Below are 15672 nucleotides of genomic sequence, written 5' to 3'. Positions count from 1 at the left end.
TTTTTGCCTATTTAGTTTGTGTCAGTCATTTTGGCAGGCCCAGCCCTTGATTTCCAAGCAATTTTCCCAGCAAAACATCATGAATAGCATACCTGCAGACTTTACCCGCTGCATTTTATTTGAGGATGCAGTATTACACTTGAGAATTTAGCCTCGAAAGCATGCTTACAAGAACATCTGCGACTACACAACAACCTGGATCTGTCGGGGAAGAACAAGGGTTTGGAGCACAAGAATGAGGACCACGAAGTCTTCAACAAGGGTCTCAGCTGGGTGGGGGGAACAAACAGCTTCCTCCCACAAAAGCAGTTTGGGTTTTTTGGTATCACAAATTTTACAGTAAAGTTGAATGAACTGTCATCTACCAAGATATTAGCAAACCAGGCACCAAACCTAAATAAGCTCTCAATATCAAATGAGGTATAAACAACAAAATATTGATAAAATATAATGAAGACAGATTCAATCCAGGCAGAAGGCATATGTATCTCCACAACTGGTTCAAATTTTCGCTGAAACAAAACTTACCAACTTCATTTTTTTAAGCAACAAAATTCCCACAAGTTTTTTTCCAGGCAATATTTGTAACAAAATTGGTATGTAAAATGTTATGAAGAATCCCTGTTCACACTGTTCATCTATTTCCATAATTAATTTTTCTAACATTCGTACAAAATGAGACTATTTAAATAAACTTAAAGCAATGATATAATCTCTGCAAATGGTACACTGAATAGATGTACCACACAATGTCAAGGCAAACACAGGTGTATTTTATGGTGATTCTGAAAACACAGATACCAATGAATCTCTGCAAGGAAAGCAAAAGCTGGCAAAAATCAAAATGGCTTTGTAGTCATATAGTTATGTAAAAAAAAGCTGTGAAGCTCTCCAGACTTGATTTAACATGGTTGAAACAGAGCGGGTAATTTTTTTGCATATGAACAGTAAAAAAGATCAGTCAAATGAAAAATCCACACAAAAATGACCGACTCGTACACATACCTTTTCCATTTATTGTTAATGCTGATGCAATTGTGGCTGTTACTGGCACTGGCAATTGTGGCACTAATGGATGTATCCTTGGCCGGCTCCCCATCCTAGCACGCTCTGCACCAGGTCCTAATAAAGCTCCCACTGGTTTTTCTGCTGCTACTTCTGGTGCTACAGAGTCTTCTTGATCCTGCTCTATATGGTCCATTTTATCCAGGCTTTCATTCTGGAAGCCATCAACTGTTGTCCGGCTCTTAATTGGACTTTTGGGCACTAGGATTTTAATACCTGATTTTGCGAGGTCCATATTTTTCCTTCCAGAAAGAGACGGTGAATTGTTTTTCCGGAACTTCTGGGTGGCAGAAAAGAGTTGATTATTTTTTGACTCATGATCTTTACCCATAACTAAAGATTTAGTAGATGTCTTTGAAAAAGAACTATTGGTAGATCTAGAAATTTGTTTTCTGGCGTTATTTGGAGAGGTCCTGTTTGTCCTGGTTAATGTGCTTTCTTTCTGCTTTTCATTGTGGCGTCTGTTAAATTCATGTATATATTCCTCACAATTAACAAGGTGCTGTTCTGGCTCCCAAGTGTCATCTTCACTGTCGTATCCTTTCCATCGCACCAAATACTCTGTTTTTCCCTTCTTGTTTTTCCTCTTGTCAACAATTCTCTCTACCTGTTAAAGGAAAATTAAACATTAGACAGGGGCAGATATACATCTCAAGTGAGCAACTTGCATGCAAGTCATTTGTTTGTAGTTCTGTAATTCTGTATCGTAGCTCTATAGCTGACAGTCTTTCACTGCTGACTGGAAATTCCTCTCTTTAAACTTCATCTGTTTACTTCCACCTCATAAAAGATGTTCCGAAATTGTTCTTCAGTAAGTGTTTTGCATGCACAAAAATCAGAATATGACACATTACAGTTGACAATCAGCACTGGCCCCAGCAAAGTTTTGATTCTAACTTCAACATGGATAGGACTTCCCTCTCCGAATATAGAGACCATGTTTAAATATGCTATGTAAACACAGTGAGTTTACCTTACAAAACTTATCAATTTGATATTGTTTGAATAATTTGCTTGCTTAGCATAAGGCATACACGAGAATCTCTTACTTACAGTGAGCTATCCTTTAGCTACCAGGGACAATATGGTACAGCTCAGAAATTGGGTCAAATATGGAAGATTTTCTTTAGAGGCTGTTCTTCTTGTGAAAACAGAGAACTTGTTTTGGCCAGAGTATTTGATACACATACTTGAACAAATTACCATGCCTCACTTATCTGCAAATAGAGATGGTATTTATGTCACAAGTATTAAGCATGCACATGCTCCAACTGCACATGGGACCCACAGGCTAGAGGAATTCAGGCAGTGGGGTAAAGCAGACAGGGCAGACAGCAGCAGCTGCAGGAACAGAGGCTCATGCCTCATACCAAAACTCATGCCAGTCATGCTAGTCCGGCAGAAAGGGAATTCTTTTACAGAAAAGAGATGTAAGGGTAAGGCTAGTCTCAGGATTTCTCCTTTTTATTTCATTTTCCCTACCCAGGCTGATCTTTCTGGTAAATCCTCCAGCCCACTTCATTTCACTTATGGGACCAATACAGCTTTTTTCCCCTTGTCTATCTTCCTTTTGGTTATTTAAAAAAACCCAACTACAAAGCAAACAGAAAATCAACAAAAAACCCCAAAAAACAAGCAAACAAATAAAAAAACCCCAACAAACCAACAAAAGGGGAGGGAGAGATGAGACTATCACTTATTAATGTAACTGGTAGCCCCTCATGAACAAGGACCACGCAGGTAAGCTAACGTGACATGTACCGAGGAGAAACTCTGACGACTAGTGTGTTAAAACAAATGGAATGTCACACAACGGTTTGGAAGGATGGAAGGAAAATTCAGGTATGTATGGTACACATATATATGGTACACATATATGGTATGATTCATTACCGAATCATATGACTGTTGACGACAGATTCTCTTACGGGTGCACTTCAGTTTTATATGTGGCATATTACCATAATGTACTGCCTGGTTTTCAACACTGAGGTTAAATGATTACTATTATTATAATCTCAGTAGCAATATAACTACATATTGTACGACTTCATGCGACACCCTGCAGGTATTGTACTATGCTGTCCTGTCATTAAGATGTTGCACAGCTCTCTTTGCAAAGGTCTTAAAAAAACCCAACCAAAACAACAACAGACAAATAAAAACCAAACACAACCAGCTCCACCTTTACCTTGTTACTCAGTTGTACAGTTCAATACATTTTATAGAGAGTAATAAAATACAAATTGTCCAAATATTATTTAAGAAGTTAAAATACATTAAACCTATCTTTATTCTGGTTGTTCCATTTTTTAGTAAAGTTACTGGACTTAAAAAAACCATGCAGCTAGAAAAATGAAACTACTGTTTTTCCATGAAACTTTATTAAATAACATCTTAATAAAAATGCTACCCCAAATAATAAGTCATTATGTAGAAATATGCCTTCAAATTCTTTTTCATAGAGACCTTCAAGTATTAAGCCAGAAATGGTAAATTAAAAAATAAAAACAAACTCACAAATCAAACTTGGTCTGCTGTCAAAATGGCAGTTACTGTTATAGTCTTGCTTATCCTCTCTCCCTCTCTCAACCTTCTAAAATAGATTTAAAAAAACTATTCTCAGAGAAGGATAGAAAGATCTCTGCTACTAGCAATTTTTTTAGGTAGGTATTTTTATTTTCTCGCAGGAAATCTTTGTAACAAACAGCATCGATTACTGTGCACAAAGTTCTACCAGCATCTTTCAATACTGAAAGGCCACCCATTAAGGACATGCCCTTTTCAAGTAGGAAGCCATCCCTCTCATCCAAAAAACCAGACACCTTGCAGAGATAACAGATGAACTCTAGAACAGGAGACGCAAAAATCCATTCCCAACCCGATGATTTATAGAGCAAACAGAAATGCATAAAGAAGACTGTTATATTTAGCTGTATTGTCCAAGCCTGCAACAAAACCTAGTCTGACACTGCTTTCTGATTAAAAGGAGATTTTTTTTTCCCCCAAGCCTTTAATTCTTCTTGAAGACATCTTATTTCTGTTTTATTTACAACACAAAAATTACAGCAATTAATCTGTGATACACAATTTTTCATGTGGTTCAGAGTTTTAGTGAGGGTCTTTTTGGATTGCCTCAGTTCGATTATAGTCTAACTCCCCTAGGACCACCTGAAAAACTGCTCAGGAGTATTCTGCCTCAATACTTTTGCTGATGATAACAGCTACATTAAGTGTTTCTCATCCGGATTTTGGAAGAGGAAACTGGAATGCTTCCACAATACACACAGGGTTTGAGTATAGAACAGGAATAGGAATATCCATCCTGAACTGGTGGCTTATTTAAACTCTTCCATGGCAAAACCAGAGACTACAAACCTGTACCTTTCTTTTCCTACTGAAAAAGAAAGCCTGTCTGATTTGCCCATTTCTGCTTTGGGGTACAGTGGTGACTTGACATGAAATGCAATGCGAGACAATACTGTCGATTTACATCCGAAGATTAAAATGAGAAAAAGAATCTACCTGGGTGGGGAAACAAGTCTATGTCCCTGCTTCCCGACAGACACATCAGTTACGGTGTGGTTCGATGGCACGGATCACCTGCTGGAAGAGCCAGGTAACATCCACACAGGCGGTATGGCGTCTCCCCCACCATCATAACCCTGGAGCCCAGCAGGTGCGTTTCTGATCCTACGCCAAGTTAGTCAGAGTTCAAAGCTGGCAGAGCGCCCCTAAGCACCAGGGGAAGAGCAAGGCCGTATCTTTTGCCATAATCACGCCAGAAAAGTTGGTGAAAACTAGTTCGTGCCAACTACCATTTCTACAGCATCAAATACCTTCTGCCATGGGGTAATATTTATTTTCAGTAATTAAAATGCTGTGTACTGCCAGGATTTGCCACCGATGGTTAGTTTTCAAGTTTTGTAGAAGAATCAAAACAAAATGGAAAATGATAGGAAAAGGGAAGAAAAAACAAGTGTGAGAGAAAGTTACCAGGCAAACTATCTGGCTGGCAAAAGATAACATCTCCCAGTTTATTTTAGCATGCCAAGTTATCACTTTCCCCACATGGGGTACTGATCAATGATGCTCAAAAACTCAGCCAGCAGAATAACTGACAGAAGAACAATGCCCTGTTCAGAGGTATAATCCAACAGTGAAGTGCCCAAATCATAAACCCACGCACCAAAATTATTCCTGAGATTTTCCACCTGTAAACCAGCAACATTTCCCATCCTTCCATGAATGCGGTGAGAATTGGTTCATGTCTGCTTCCTCTCCCTGAGAAAGGAGATACTTTGATTTTAATTGCTTTTATTAGCAAAATATATGGCATCTACACTTCTTCAAAAACTGGACAGGAACCAGGTAAGCTTGCAGGCCAAAGTGCTGTTTGGCTACAGCTGCACCAGGTGAAAACGGCAACGCTGCAACTGCTCCTCCCGGTCCTGTGCTTAGAGACAACAGCTCCTCCCCATCCGTCAGCACAACTTCTTGTGTAATTATTCCCTAATGCAGTTCTGTCAAAGTGACCTGGTTTAGATATTAAGAATACCTGAGCTAAGGTAGGCATCCTGAAATAACTGGTTGGGAGAGCAGCTGCATACGCGGTATTTTCTGACACATCTAAGTGGACTGCAACTTTCAGCAGAGGAAAACAAGCACCTATGGGCAGGACAGGTACTGTAACCTCGTCGTTCTGCTGCGGTCAGAAAAAGGACACAGAACCCTAGTCCACGATGAAAGATCTTTAGTTCAGGTCAATAAGAGCAAGCATGAAATTCAAAAGGATGTTCTCAGTCTGAAGCACTGTAATTTGGGTACATTTGTAAACTTACATAAGGCACACTCTGTGTATGTGTATATAGGTAAATGTCGTATCTATAAAGATCATACTTTACAGAAGATTTGAAGAGATTAAAGGTACAGCTGGGGGGGGGGGGGGGGCAGGGAAACCAGAATGAGCAAAATATACATATAAGCAGGCATGTAAATATTCAGTGAACGCTGCCTTCTTTAGCATAAATCCATTTTCCATTCCCATCTTCATCTCTGTCAAGCTAAATTAATTTAAAGTTAACAGAATGCAATCTATTTGACTTCATACTCTATCTGTTGTCTGTAAAATATAGGCGAAGGCCTTGTTCTGTTAGCTGCAGGCTATGTTTACATTAGCGTTTTGGTTCAGAGCAGTAGTGTAGTTTAGAAGCAAATCCTTCTCCCCTCTGCGCTATCCCCACTTACTGTGCAATGGTTTTGTTCACAGACCAGTTTTTGTATACATGATATGGATTCTTTATGGAGAAATATAAAATGGAAATGGAGATGTACCAATGCAATGGTATTATTTGTCATGCTTTAGCCCCTACAGGGGCACACAGGTCCAACCAAGTAACAGCTCTGTACAGTTTCAGCGCACTTTGTGGCATGGATAAATATTTGATCCTGAGAGGCTCCACTAAATCTAGTCCAAAATAAAAGTGCTGCACAGCAGAATATTTAGAGGCGGCGGTTACAGCACCAACTGCTTCACTCTACTGATTTTCTTCAATTGAGCCAAATTACTACTGTAGGCACTCCCCAGTTCAGAGACTGAAGCTAGAATAAATGCAAATCTTAAGACACATGTATGTGTTATATGTGTAGTCACCTGGGTTAAATTGAAAACTATTCCGTGTAGAAATGGGACTTCAATGATCATCCATAAGAAATCATAAATGTTTATGAATGACTGTATCCTCTATTTATTAAAATCTTGCAGAAGTCAATGATAAAAGGTAATCAAACGCTTGTTACTGTAAATAAAATAAATGCATTCTACATGTAAAAATGCAGCACACAACATATAGAAACAGTTAAGTGCCAAGTTTTGCTTAAAGTACAAGGAGAAAGCAGTTTTGGGAAGACAGTTATTCAAAAAGAAATTTGATGAAGATGTCAAAATACACCTCAAGGTCTGCAAAACGTGCACTAAAATCTTCCACGTACGTGCTTTATTAGATAATACGTCATTTCCAGTAGTATGACTTAACGCCAGTTCAGAGCATTGCTCACTGCAGTCAGCACCAGCAGGTAAATTTTATAAAACGGCTTAACACACATACATTCCGAATATGTATTTTTATGGTCTACGTTCAAATAACATAATTAAAAAATTACACTAGGATACTGTATAAATTCTAGAGTTCATCTTCACTGCAGCTCAACGCTACTCCATTCACGTTAGCCTGAGAGCGAACGTGTAAGCCTGCAGCCACATGCTCCTGGAACTGACTGATTTGATTAGCAGGACAGAGTGATTGGATTAACAGTCGATGAACTGCTGTAAACTGAGCCTCTGCATCCTTATGGCATGACTGGCCAGTGACTATAGGGCACGGGAGACTCTGGCTATGGTAACAGCTGTATTATATACATTGTTCTGGAAGCCAGAGCTGTAACAAGTACAGATCAGATGTGGGCAGATTATTGCCTTTCTGTCAAATTAGCTACAGCAGATGACACAGCTTTTGTGTTAGGTTAGCGACAGCTCTGGGATGAGGGGTGACACCTGACCTGGCCCAAGGCCTGCCAATACAGAGTTCACCCACCTGACTGCCTTCTGGCAATGGGGACCAGCAGGATGAGTTCACACAAGATCACTGCTTTACAGCCCGCCCTCACTCCCAAGCTCCCTTTGAGGAAGCAGCGTGCGCAGTGAAGTTGGAGCAAATTAATGTCTGAAAGGAGTCACATAAAGGGCTAATACACGTCCAGTGGTCCTTCATGCTAGCAGTGCAATAAAGAGAACTGCGTGCGTGTCTCAATCCTCCTTCCAAAAATTCAGTAACTGTGCTAAAAGGAATACTAAGATTTCTTTTTCCCAAGCTTTACTTCAATGTGACTGTCCATTCCTTTAGGATTCCTGGACACGAGTCATGCAAGAGCTAACGCTGTGGCTATCTGCAACATTCAATTAATATACTGGCCTGCAGGTCATAATTAAAGTTTTAATTCACCCTCTGTGTAAATTTCTAATCAAGCTGCCTATAAAAATACAATTGTCTCAGTCAAGCTCATAATTTATCATGAACTTGATGACTTACAGCCTTCCATAGTCTTAACAAAGACAATAGACAAAATATTTTAATTACCACATTCTCATCAATGCCAGCGGTTCCGGGGAATTGCAGCTGTGGCGCGTGCCATGTGTGGCTGCACAGCCTCCCCCTGAGAAAGCACTTCAGGAAGTTTTATGCCTCGTACTGACATTCAACAAGTATGATCTATTGAAAAATACAGTTCGCCATCAGAAGAAAGATCTTGGCAAGAAGCCTTTTCCACAGAGGACATCAGGGAAATGGGTGGGGAGGGAGGGCCTGCGGCACTGTCACATCGCTTTAGAGAATCAGCACACTGGAGAAACAGTTTACCTGAGATTCACTTCCTCACAAGTCACTGCTGATGATTGATGCTAAAACATCAGCATCACAGATCTTTCCAGAGACAATTTACGTAGACATAATCACAGCAAGCTCTGGTGCAAGTAACAGCCTACTGCAGCATTTATCAACTACTTTACCCTAATTATAGTTATCTAGCTATTGCAAAAGTGGTTAGAAAATCTTACTCTCATTAACTCACTGTTTGTAACTGTTCTGACCTTTTATTTACAGAGATAAGACAGACTTGCACATTTTCTACTTTGCACAAAAGCAGAATGAAAATACATGAAAAGCTGTTAACATGTGTACAAATACCCAATGTAAACAATGCCTGCAACAATGCATTCTTACCCAACATACACTGTTTTCCTCCTTTTGAAAAAAGAACAAGTAGTATCAAATAGGCTTATCTTCTTAAATGGAAATGGCCCTAATAAGAAGAAACTATTAAAAACTACTAGCATTTGATTTAAGATATGCATTTGGGGCAGTAAAAGCTACTGCATAAATATTACTGGGTTATTAAGTTATTAAAAAATTTCTCCTCACCAGTTACTAGCCCATGCCAAAGGAAATTCCTCCCATCTTCAATTCATTTGTAAAAGCACTATCCCAGGAAGCAAATCCTGGATCTTGTTTTTTCCCAGGAGTAAATATTCCATCTGCACTTTCTAATTCTGTTGCTGGTATCTATCCACTGCAGTCATGAAAAGTGCAGGTCCCAAACTTGGCGCAGTCAACACCATCCCAAATAAAAAATAAAGACAACGGAATTGTATATTTATTATTGGCAGCCCCGGCAACATGAAAGACAAAACTCTCACCCAAAGATGATCATTTTATGTGATGTGATAATTTGGGAAAATGTAGTTACACATTAGAGCTACCTCACATTAAGAGCTTCAACAGCTTGACCACTATTTATGTAAAGGATAAGGCCAATAGAAATATTGTCACTTTATCCTTCAGCTATAATAATACAGACTAGCAGATGAAGAATACGTCAACATTAAGCATCAAGACTAGAGACTTTTGCTTTCAAAGCAGGAGAAACTGAACCTTCAACAGTGCTCAAGGACAGACTCTATAAAGACAAGTGACTGATAAAGATTCAAAATATTTTACCTAAAAAGAGTGTTGTAAGGAGGGAGTAGGTCACAGCAAAACTTCACTCCAAATATGTTAGAGAACATTTTGTCATGGCTAAGCAAACTTCAGAAACAGGAACTGTAACAAGAAAGAGGAGCAGGAAAAAGAAAATCACAGGACAGTTGAAGAGTGAACTTGGTATGCTGTACTTAGCTTACATAATTCCACTTAATTCCACAATAACACTTTTTTCTACCAACACCAAATAAGGTTTTTCAGTAGCCTACTGCTTGCAGGAGGGACAGTGACATGAATCTCCTACTGTAGATCACCTGGCCAAACCTCATTAAGAAGGGACATAGACCTCACACAAGCTCTCAGAAGCCTACTCAGTAGCAGTCTCATCCTCCTCTTTTCTCTTAAAGGTCCTGAGGTGCTTGTCCTAAATGAAGATTGCAGTGACAGCTTTCTTTGGGATCACTGTATCCAAGAAGGCACAATGCACAGTTACAGCCTCCTACAAGGCTCCTCGCACCCCTGCACCAAAAGCTGATTTCAGCAAGACATAATTCAAGCTTCTGGATACAAGACCATGACTGCATTTTTGTTTTCAAATACAGCAAAATATACTCAACAATTCCAGACCACAGTTAAGAACAACATTATTTACTGACTCTTCCTTTGTTCCTTACCTCGGCTCCAACACATCCTAGAAGAACGTGCTGTATGAGCACGGGTCCCAAGTCACTCTGCCTGCAATGTGACTTCTCTCAATACTCGATCTAATCCCATCTAGAAAAGCTGGTGATATAGAAATTTCCCCTAATTAATCAACCTCAATGCTGCACAGCTGCTTCTTAGTTCTGACATTCTGTTTCTCTATGGGATTTATTAGCAGATGAACTATTTTTGCAGTTCGAAATAGGCATTTCTCTGTTTCAGGTCTCAAGTCCCTCTGTCTCCCTAGCTCTTAGTCTGAACCTAAATTCTTGTTTCTTATTTAGTAACAGTGCAGCTTCCATGACTCCACTCTCCCATTTTCTTTTGGAACCAGGCTGTGGGGTACAAATAAAGCTGTGGGACTGCTGGTAGCTCTGCTTTGCAAAGATTCTTCCAGCCTGCAAGTTTTTAAAGTCTATTTGCAAAAACAGGGAAGTGTTATAATGTTCTCCCAGTACATACTTTCCTAACAACAACAAAAAAATTCATGGTACGTACAAGTAAGTCCATTATCTTTTGCACGCAATTAACTTCTTACTAGACCCACACATGGTGCACTAGTAGTGCAAGTTTTGCAGTAAGTATGTGCTCAAATTACTTTATTTCACCAGTATTTGTAACTTTAAGGGGTTCCTAAGCTGCCTCCTTTCATCCTTCAAACATGCCAATCGGAAATAAATCTAGCCTACATTGTATCACAGTTCTTAACATACATATACACCACCCTGCTGGCATAATTTGCATGAAAATATATTTCCAATAATTACGATTTTCCTGAAATGTATCTAATGCTTTAGGCATGATACACACTGTTTAACATGAAATCACTAGTCACTCAACTTCATACATTGTTACTACAAGTCCTGAATCAATGGTAAGAATTTCTTCTTTTGTCTTTTGAAAATACGCAGTATCCTAAACTCCGTTATTTACTGATCAGATCCACCATCAGTTCATACGTGCACAAAGTAACAGACACTAGGTATTAATCCAATTACCCTGATGTTGGTTGATAAAACATGTTGTTCCATCTCAAAATCCCTCATGCTTTGGCAATGACAACAAACAGCATTAGAAACGAAGTGTTTTAGGCTTTGAAAATGGCAACTTTATTAACAGCAGCTTGTGTTGAGGTACTTAAACTCATTTTTCAGTAATTCAGAATTTTCTAAAAAAGCAGGGCAGCAGCAACTTACTTTATTATACATTGAACAAGAATTTCTGAAGTGATATAGATATAAAAATCTTCTTCAGAAGAATATTCTATTTGCTGTCCTCTGCAATGAAGTAAGATATGACGGGAAAGTACACGCAGTTTCCAGAATCAGGTAACAAAATAAAAAAAGTTGTTACTCAAAAGACCTCTTCTTGCCCATTATTTTTGTCCAGAAAACAGTGTCTCAAAATTGGCTGTAACAAGAAGTAGCCAATGTGCTCTTGATAAAACACTTCAAAAACTGAGCCCTTTAAAGTCACAATGCAGATAGTAAAGAAACCTAAACTATTTTTTTCTGTAGATTTCGCCAATGCTCTTTTAAAGTCTGTGGAAAGCCAGAGCTTCTTCCTAAAAAGAACCGTGGCTGAAATCTTCATTTAGGCAGAAATCACATGGCACTACAACTTGTTGAAGTCCACCCTCAAGAATAAAGGAACCGAGAATTACCTTCCACAAGCGCTAATTTCCTCCTCTACTGGCATTCAAGTCTTTCCCTCTGAGGAAATGTCAGATAAAATAATCTGTCAGCTTTCTACTGTTGCTACAAAAATATTGTAAGTAAGCTAACACGTACTGTTTTGCAGAGGAAGAACATATTTTTCTGTATCTTCCACCAGATATGGATACTGTATTGGCTTTTGGTGCCTCCTCACCCACCTGCTGTACTCTACTTTTAAGGTAACACTTCATCTGTCTAAAAGAGCAGCTCTTGGGAAAGTAAAAAAAATAAATCATCTCTCATGCCATCTCCTTCAGTTTCAGTTGCTTTTTATTCTTTTCCCTGTGTCTGTCCCTGGCTGAATCTGATACTGCTATTTGCAGTGCTTTTCCTAATCCCGTATCATAGCTTGCTCTCCAAATAATGCCTTGAGGATTATTTTCCTCATCATTTTAAACTGTAACAGCGTATTAAACGCTTACTCATTTCTCTACGTTCAACACTGAAGTAATTTGTAAAATAACACCGGTTTTATTTTTTTTTAAAAAATTGAAAATCACTTTAATCTATGCAGCTGTTCATGGTACATTCACTGTTCACAAATAGGGTTTTTGCTATACAGGAAGTATTTTAAGTTAGGCCCAAACCTTTCTTTTTGCCTTAGTTAACACGTACAATTTCACTGACAAATCTCAAATAATTATTTCTATACCATATAGGCTGTACAGAATAAATGACTGTCTCGCCTCTCTGTTTATGAAATAGACCAATTCACTTAGGTGTGCATGGAGGATCAAGACTTAGCCATGCAATACACTGGCATCTATTTTCCCTTTCACTACGTCTTTTCACATTTAAGGTCAGTTTAAATATGCACTGTAAGTGTGAACGCTTCTAAACTTAAGAGCTGTTTTTCATATACAATATCTTGACATTACTGTCCTTTCTCCATTGAAAAAAACCCGATATCCACGCTAGCGCCACAAAACAAACGTAAAAATTCACATAAAATTATCTTCACGTTGCAACATCAGCATTATTACAGATTGCCTGCCCTGAGAAATGGTAGTCACAGCCCAGTGTCAGCAGCAGGGAACACTTCTCCTGCACAAGTAACGCCGGTCCGTTTCTCTGCACAAACAAATCCTCAAATTCAGGGAATGCTCAGCCAAAGTCTAGCACCTCGGTTTTCCAAATGTCTAGTCTTGGTAATCCCTGCCTACATAACACAGAAATAATTTATTTCGAAACAGGTTGCCAAATGCCAGGAACATGGCATTACGCTTCTTTTGCCACAGTGCAGTTACAGTAGCACCGAAATACAGAAGCATCTTTCGCTTTCAAGCTGGACTGGAAGTTCCAATTGGAATTCCTTTCTCCCTATACATTCGTCTTTACACCTGGCATTGTTACTGCACACCTACACTGCAGCCGAAGAATTTATGCTGCAAATTCCTTTCCAAGAATCCATCTGTTTCTTGGACAAGTTTTTTTAAAAAATCTTCTGAACTCAGGGTCTTCTTTAAAAAGTCTGCCTTTTTTTCAGGTGCTGGTAATTAATCTAGTCATCTGTTGGCCATGTCCAGTATCACCTGTAAAATTCAAAATAGCTAGTGGTTAACCTGAATATGTTTTAAAACATACCTTTAAAAAACAGATGTTTGCACGTTAAAGGTTTTTTGAAATAGTTTTTGATAGCATTTTTCATACCTTAGCACCGTAAAGTACAACCGGTGCTACTCAGCACAGGATTTAGTCTTATCTCTACAGTCACTCAAAAATTAACCTGAATTAATTGATACTGTTACTGTTACAGTGGTGCTACAGAAAAGATAATTGATTCTCTAATAAAACAAATGCAGAAATTCAGATGCAATCCAGAGCACTAATGATTTTGTAAAGGGATTTTCCGGAAACTGTGTCCAAACTGCTGTACTTTGTTAGGTAGCTCATGAGCCTGCATCTTCTGCACGTTGCTGCTTGACTAACACAAAGGTTCAGCTTCTTCCTTGCTATTTTTACTATTACCAATCCATCACCGATTAATTTAGACATTAATTTTAAGGCTATGATTTTCATTATACTGAGTGAGATTAGTCATGCCATCAATGTGAGAAAGATTTTTTTAATCTGAAATCACACAGTGAAGTGTTAAACATCTTTTAATAATTCCTTCAACTTTTTGTTCTTTTAAAAAGTGCTTTCCTCTTAAAATGTTTTGGCTTTTTTTGTTTTAAAAGGCATGTTAGTAATGCATGTAGTGTATTTCTGGGGAATGTTAAGATTTGTTTAGGTTTCTTTCCCTCTCAACAGATGAGGTCTTATAAAAAACCCTTCCTTGTTCTCCTAACTGTAATCCATGACAACAAACAAGGAAGGACCTTTGCTTCATATTCTGTTGAATCTGGAACTTGGCTCTGTTACTGTAAAGAACATAGCTAATACCTTCCTTTTCCAGAAAGTAGCAATGTTGTGAATTAAGCTGGTAAATGGATCTGCCTAAAAACAAATACATTCAAAAATGTTTTGGTTTTCAGCTGGTTTATTATGCAATCATACGCTTACATGATGCAAGTGGGAAAGAGAAGGAAAAATAAAAAGTAAGTGGAGATACAGCAGTGGTGAGTTTTTCTGGAGTAACAAGAATGTGGAATTATGGTGAAAATTGCTGCAGCTCTGTCGCGGCAGGGTTTATATGGGTTTGTCATGAACACAAAGGAAATTTAACCCAGACAGGGTCCCTCAACCTGAAAAAAAATCAGACGTGAGGAAGTTACCTGAAGCAATGCATTATTTTTGGAGATTAAAGACTAAATACTGAAGTTTATGCTCATGACAATAATCACAAATTGTATATAAATATTAAAGATAATGAACTGCATAATCAAGAATTCTTAAAGACTAATTAATTACATTTTATAGGATACTGGAAAGTGTATTAATTAAAACCTTCCAGTTTCTTGCTTGCATATGTTTGTCTTTTGCTCCTTGTTTTTGAAATGTCTTCAAGTACACCAGGATGCTACCACAGTTTTGAAAAGTCCGTCTCCTTCAGAAGCCTTTCTACCTCAAGTCTTAATCATTTGTTTTATGACATGATTTTTTCACAGTAATCAAGTACAGTGCAGTGTCAAAACAAAAGATTAGGACTTTGTCTCTTCTGTGTATTCCTTAGCCTGACTGCATGTTTAAAGAAGTCTTGCTTTCTAACACCTAAAACAGAGGATGAGTAAAAATGAAACCACCCCAATGCAGAAGACAAAATAAAATTTTGCAAGGAGCCTATATTAGCACTCCCCATAAATGCAAGAAGGATTATGTAATTTTTTTCATTTTTGTGCTGTAGACACAATGTCATTTTAATTTGTCAACTCACATTCAAAAATAATTATTCAAGAGCTAGTTTGGAATCTCCATTCAGAGAGCTCTGTTTCAAAAACAAAACACAATGCATGACTGCTTCCAAAGTAGAAAAGCATTTAAGTCAAGCCTCTTTATTTTTTTAAAAAATCCAAATATTCAGATGCCAATTTCTTAATTAAATTATTCTTGTCGCTTCCAGAACTCTATGACATCTCACTGGAGTGAGGAGAAAGGGAAGCAAAACAGACTCCGCCTCTTCAATCCTATAGGATAAAGTTACAGATGAACATGAAATTTCATTTCAGTTCCCACTATACACAAACAGCCAGTGCTACTTTCAAAAAAGAAATCTG

The 15672-nt window shown here is 38.3% G+C and overlaps 1 protein-coding gene across 4 annotated transcripts in view; it reads right to left on the bottom strand.

Moving 5' to 3' along the window:
* CDYL (chromodomain Y like) overlaps positions 1 to 15672 on the bottom strand; it is a 110765-nt gene that overhangs the window by 61154 nt on the left and 33939 nt on the right. For 2 of the 4 annotated variants that reach the window (XM_027789037.2, XM_013300539.3), the window contains exon 2: positions 1006 to 1672. The exons of 1 other annotated variant lie outside the window; for it this stretch is intronic. In XM_027789037.2, the coding sequence (XP_027644838.1) occupies positions 1006 to 1672 (667 nt within the window). Of the gene's footprint in view, positions 1 to 1005; positions 1673 to 15672 lie in introns of those variants that run through there. One more of the 4 variants, XM_055799066.1, reaches the window with a different exon arrangement.

Source organism: Falco peregrinus, chromosome 3, assembly GCF_023634155.1.
Source record: "Falco peregrinus isolate bFalPer1 chromosome 3, bFalPer1.pri, whole genome shotgun sequence".
In the NCBI taxonomy this organism is placed as follows: domain Eukaryota; kingdom Metazoa; phylum Chordata; class Aves; order Falconiformes; family Falconidae; genus Falco; species Falco peregrinus.
Note: the sequence above shows the minus strand (reverse complement) of the source record. Positions and strands in the feature narration are given on the sequence as shown.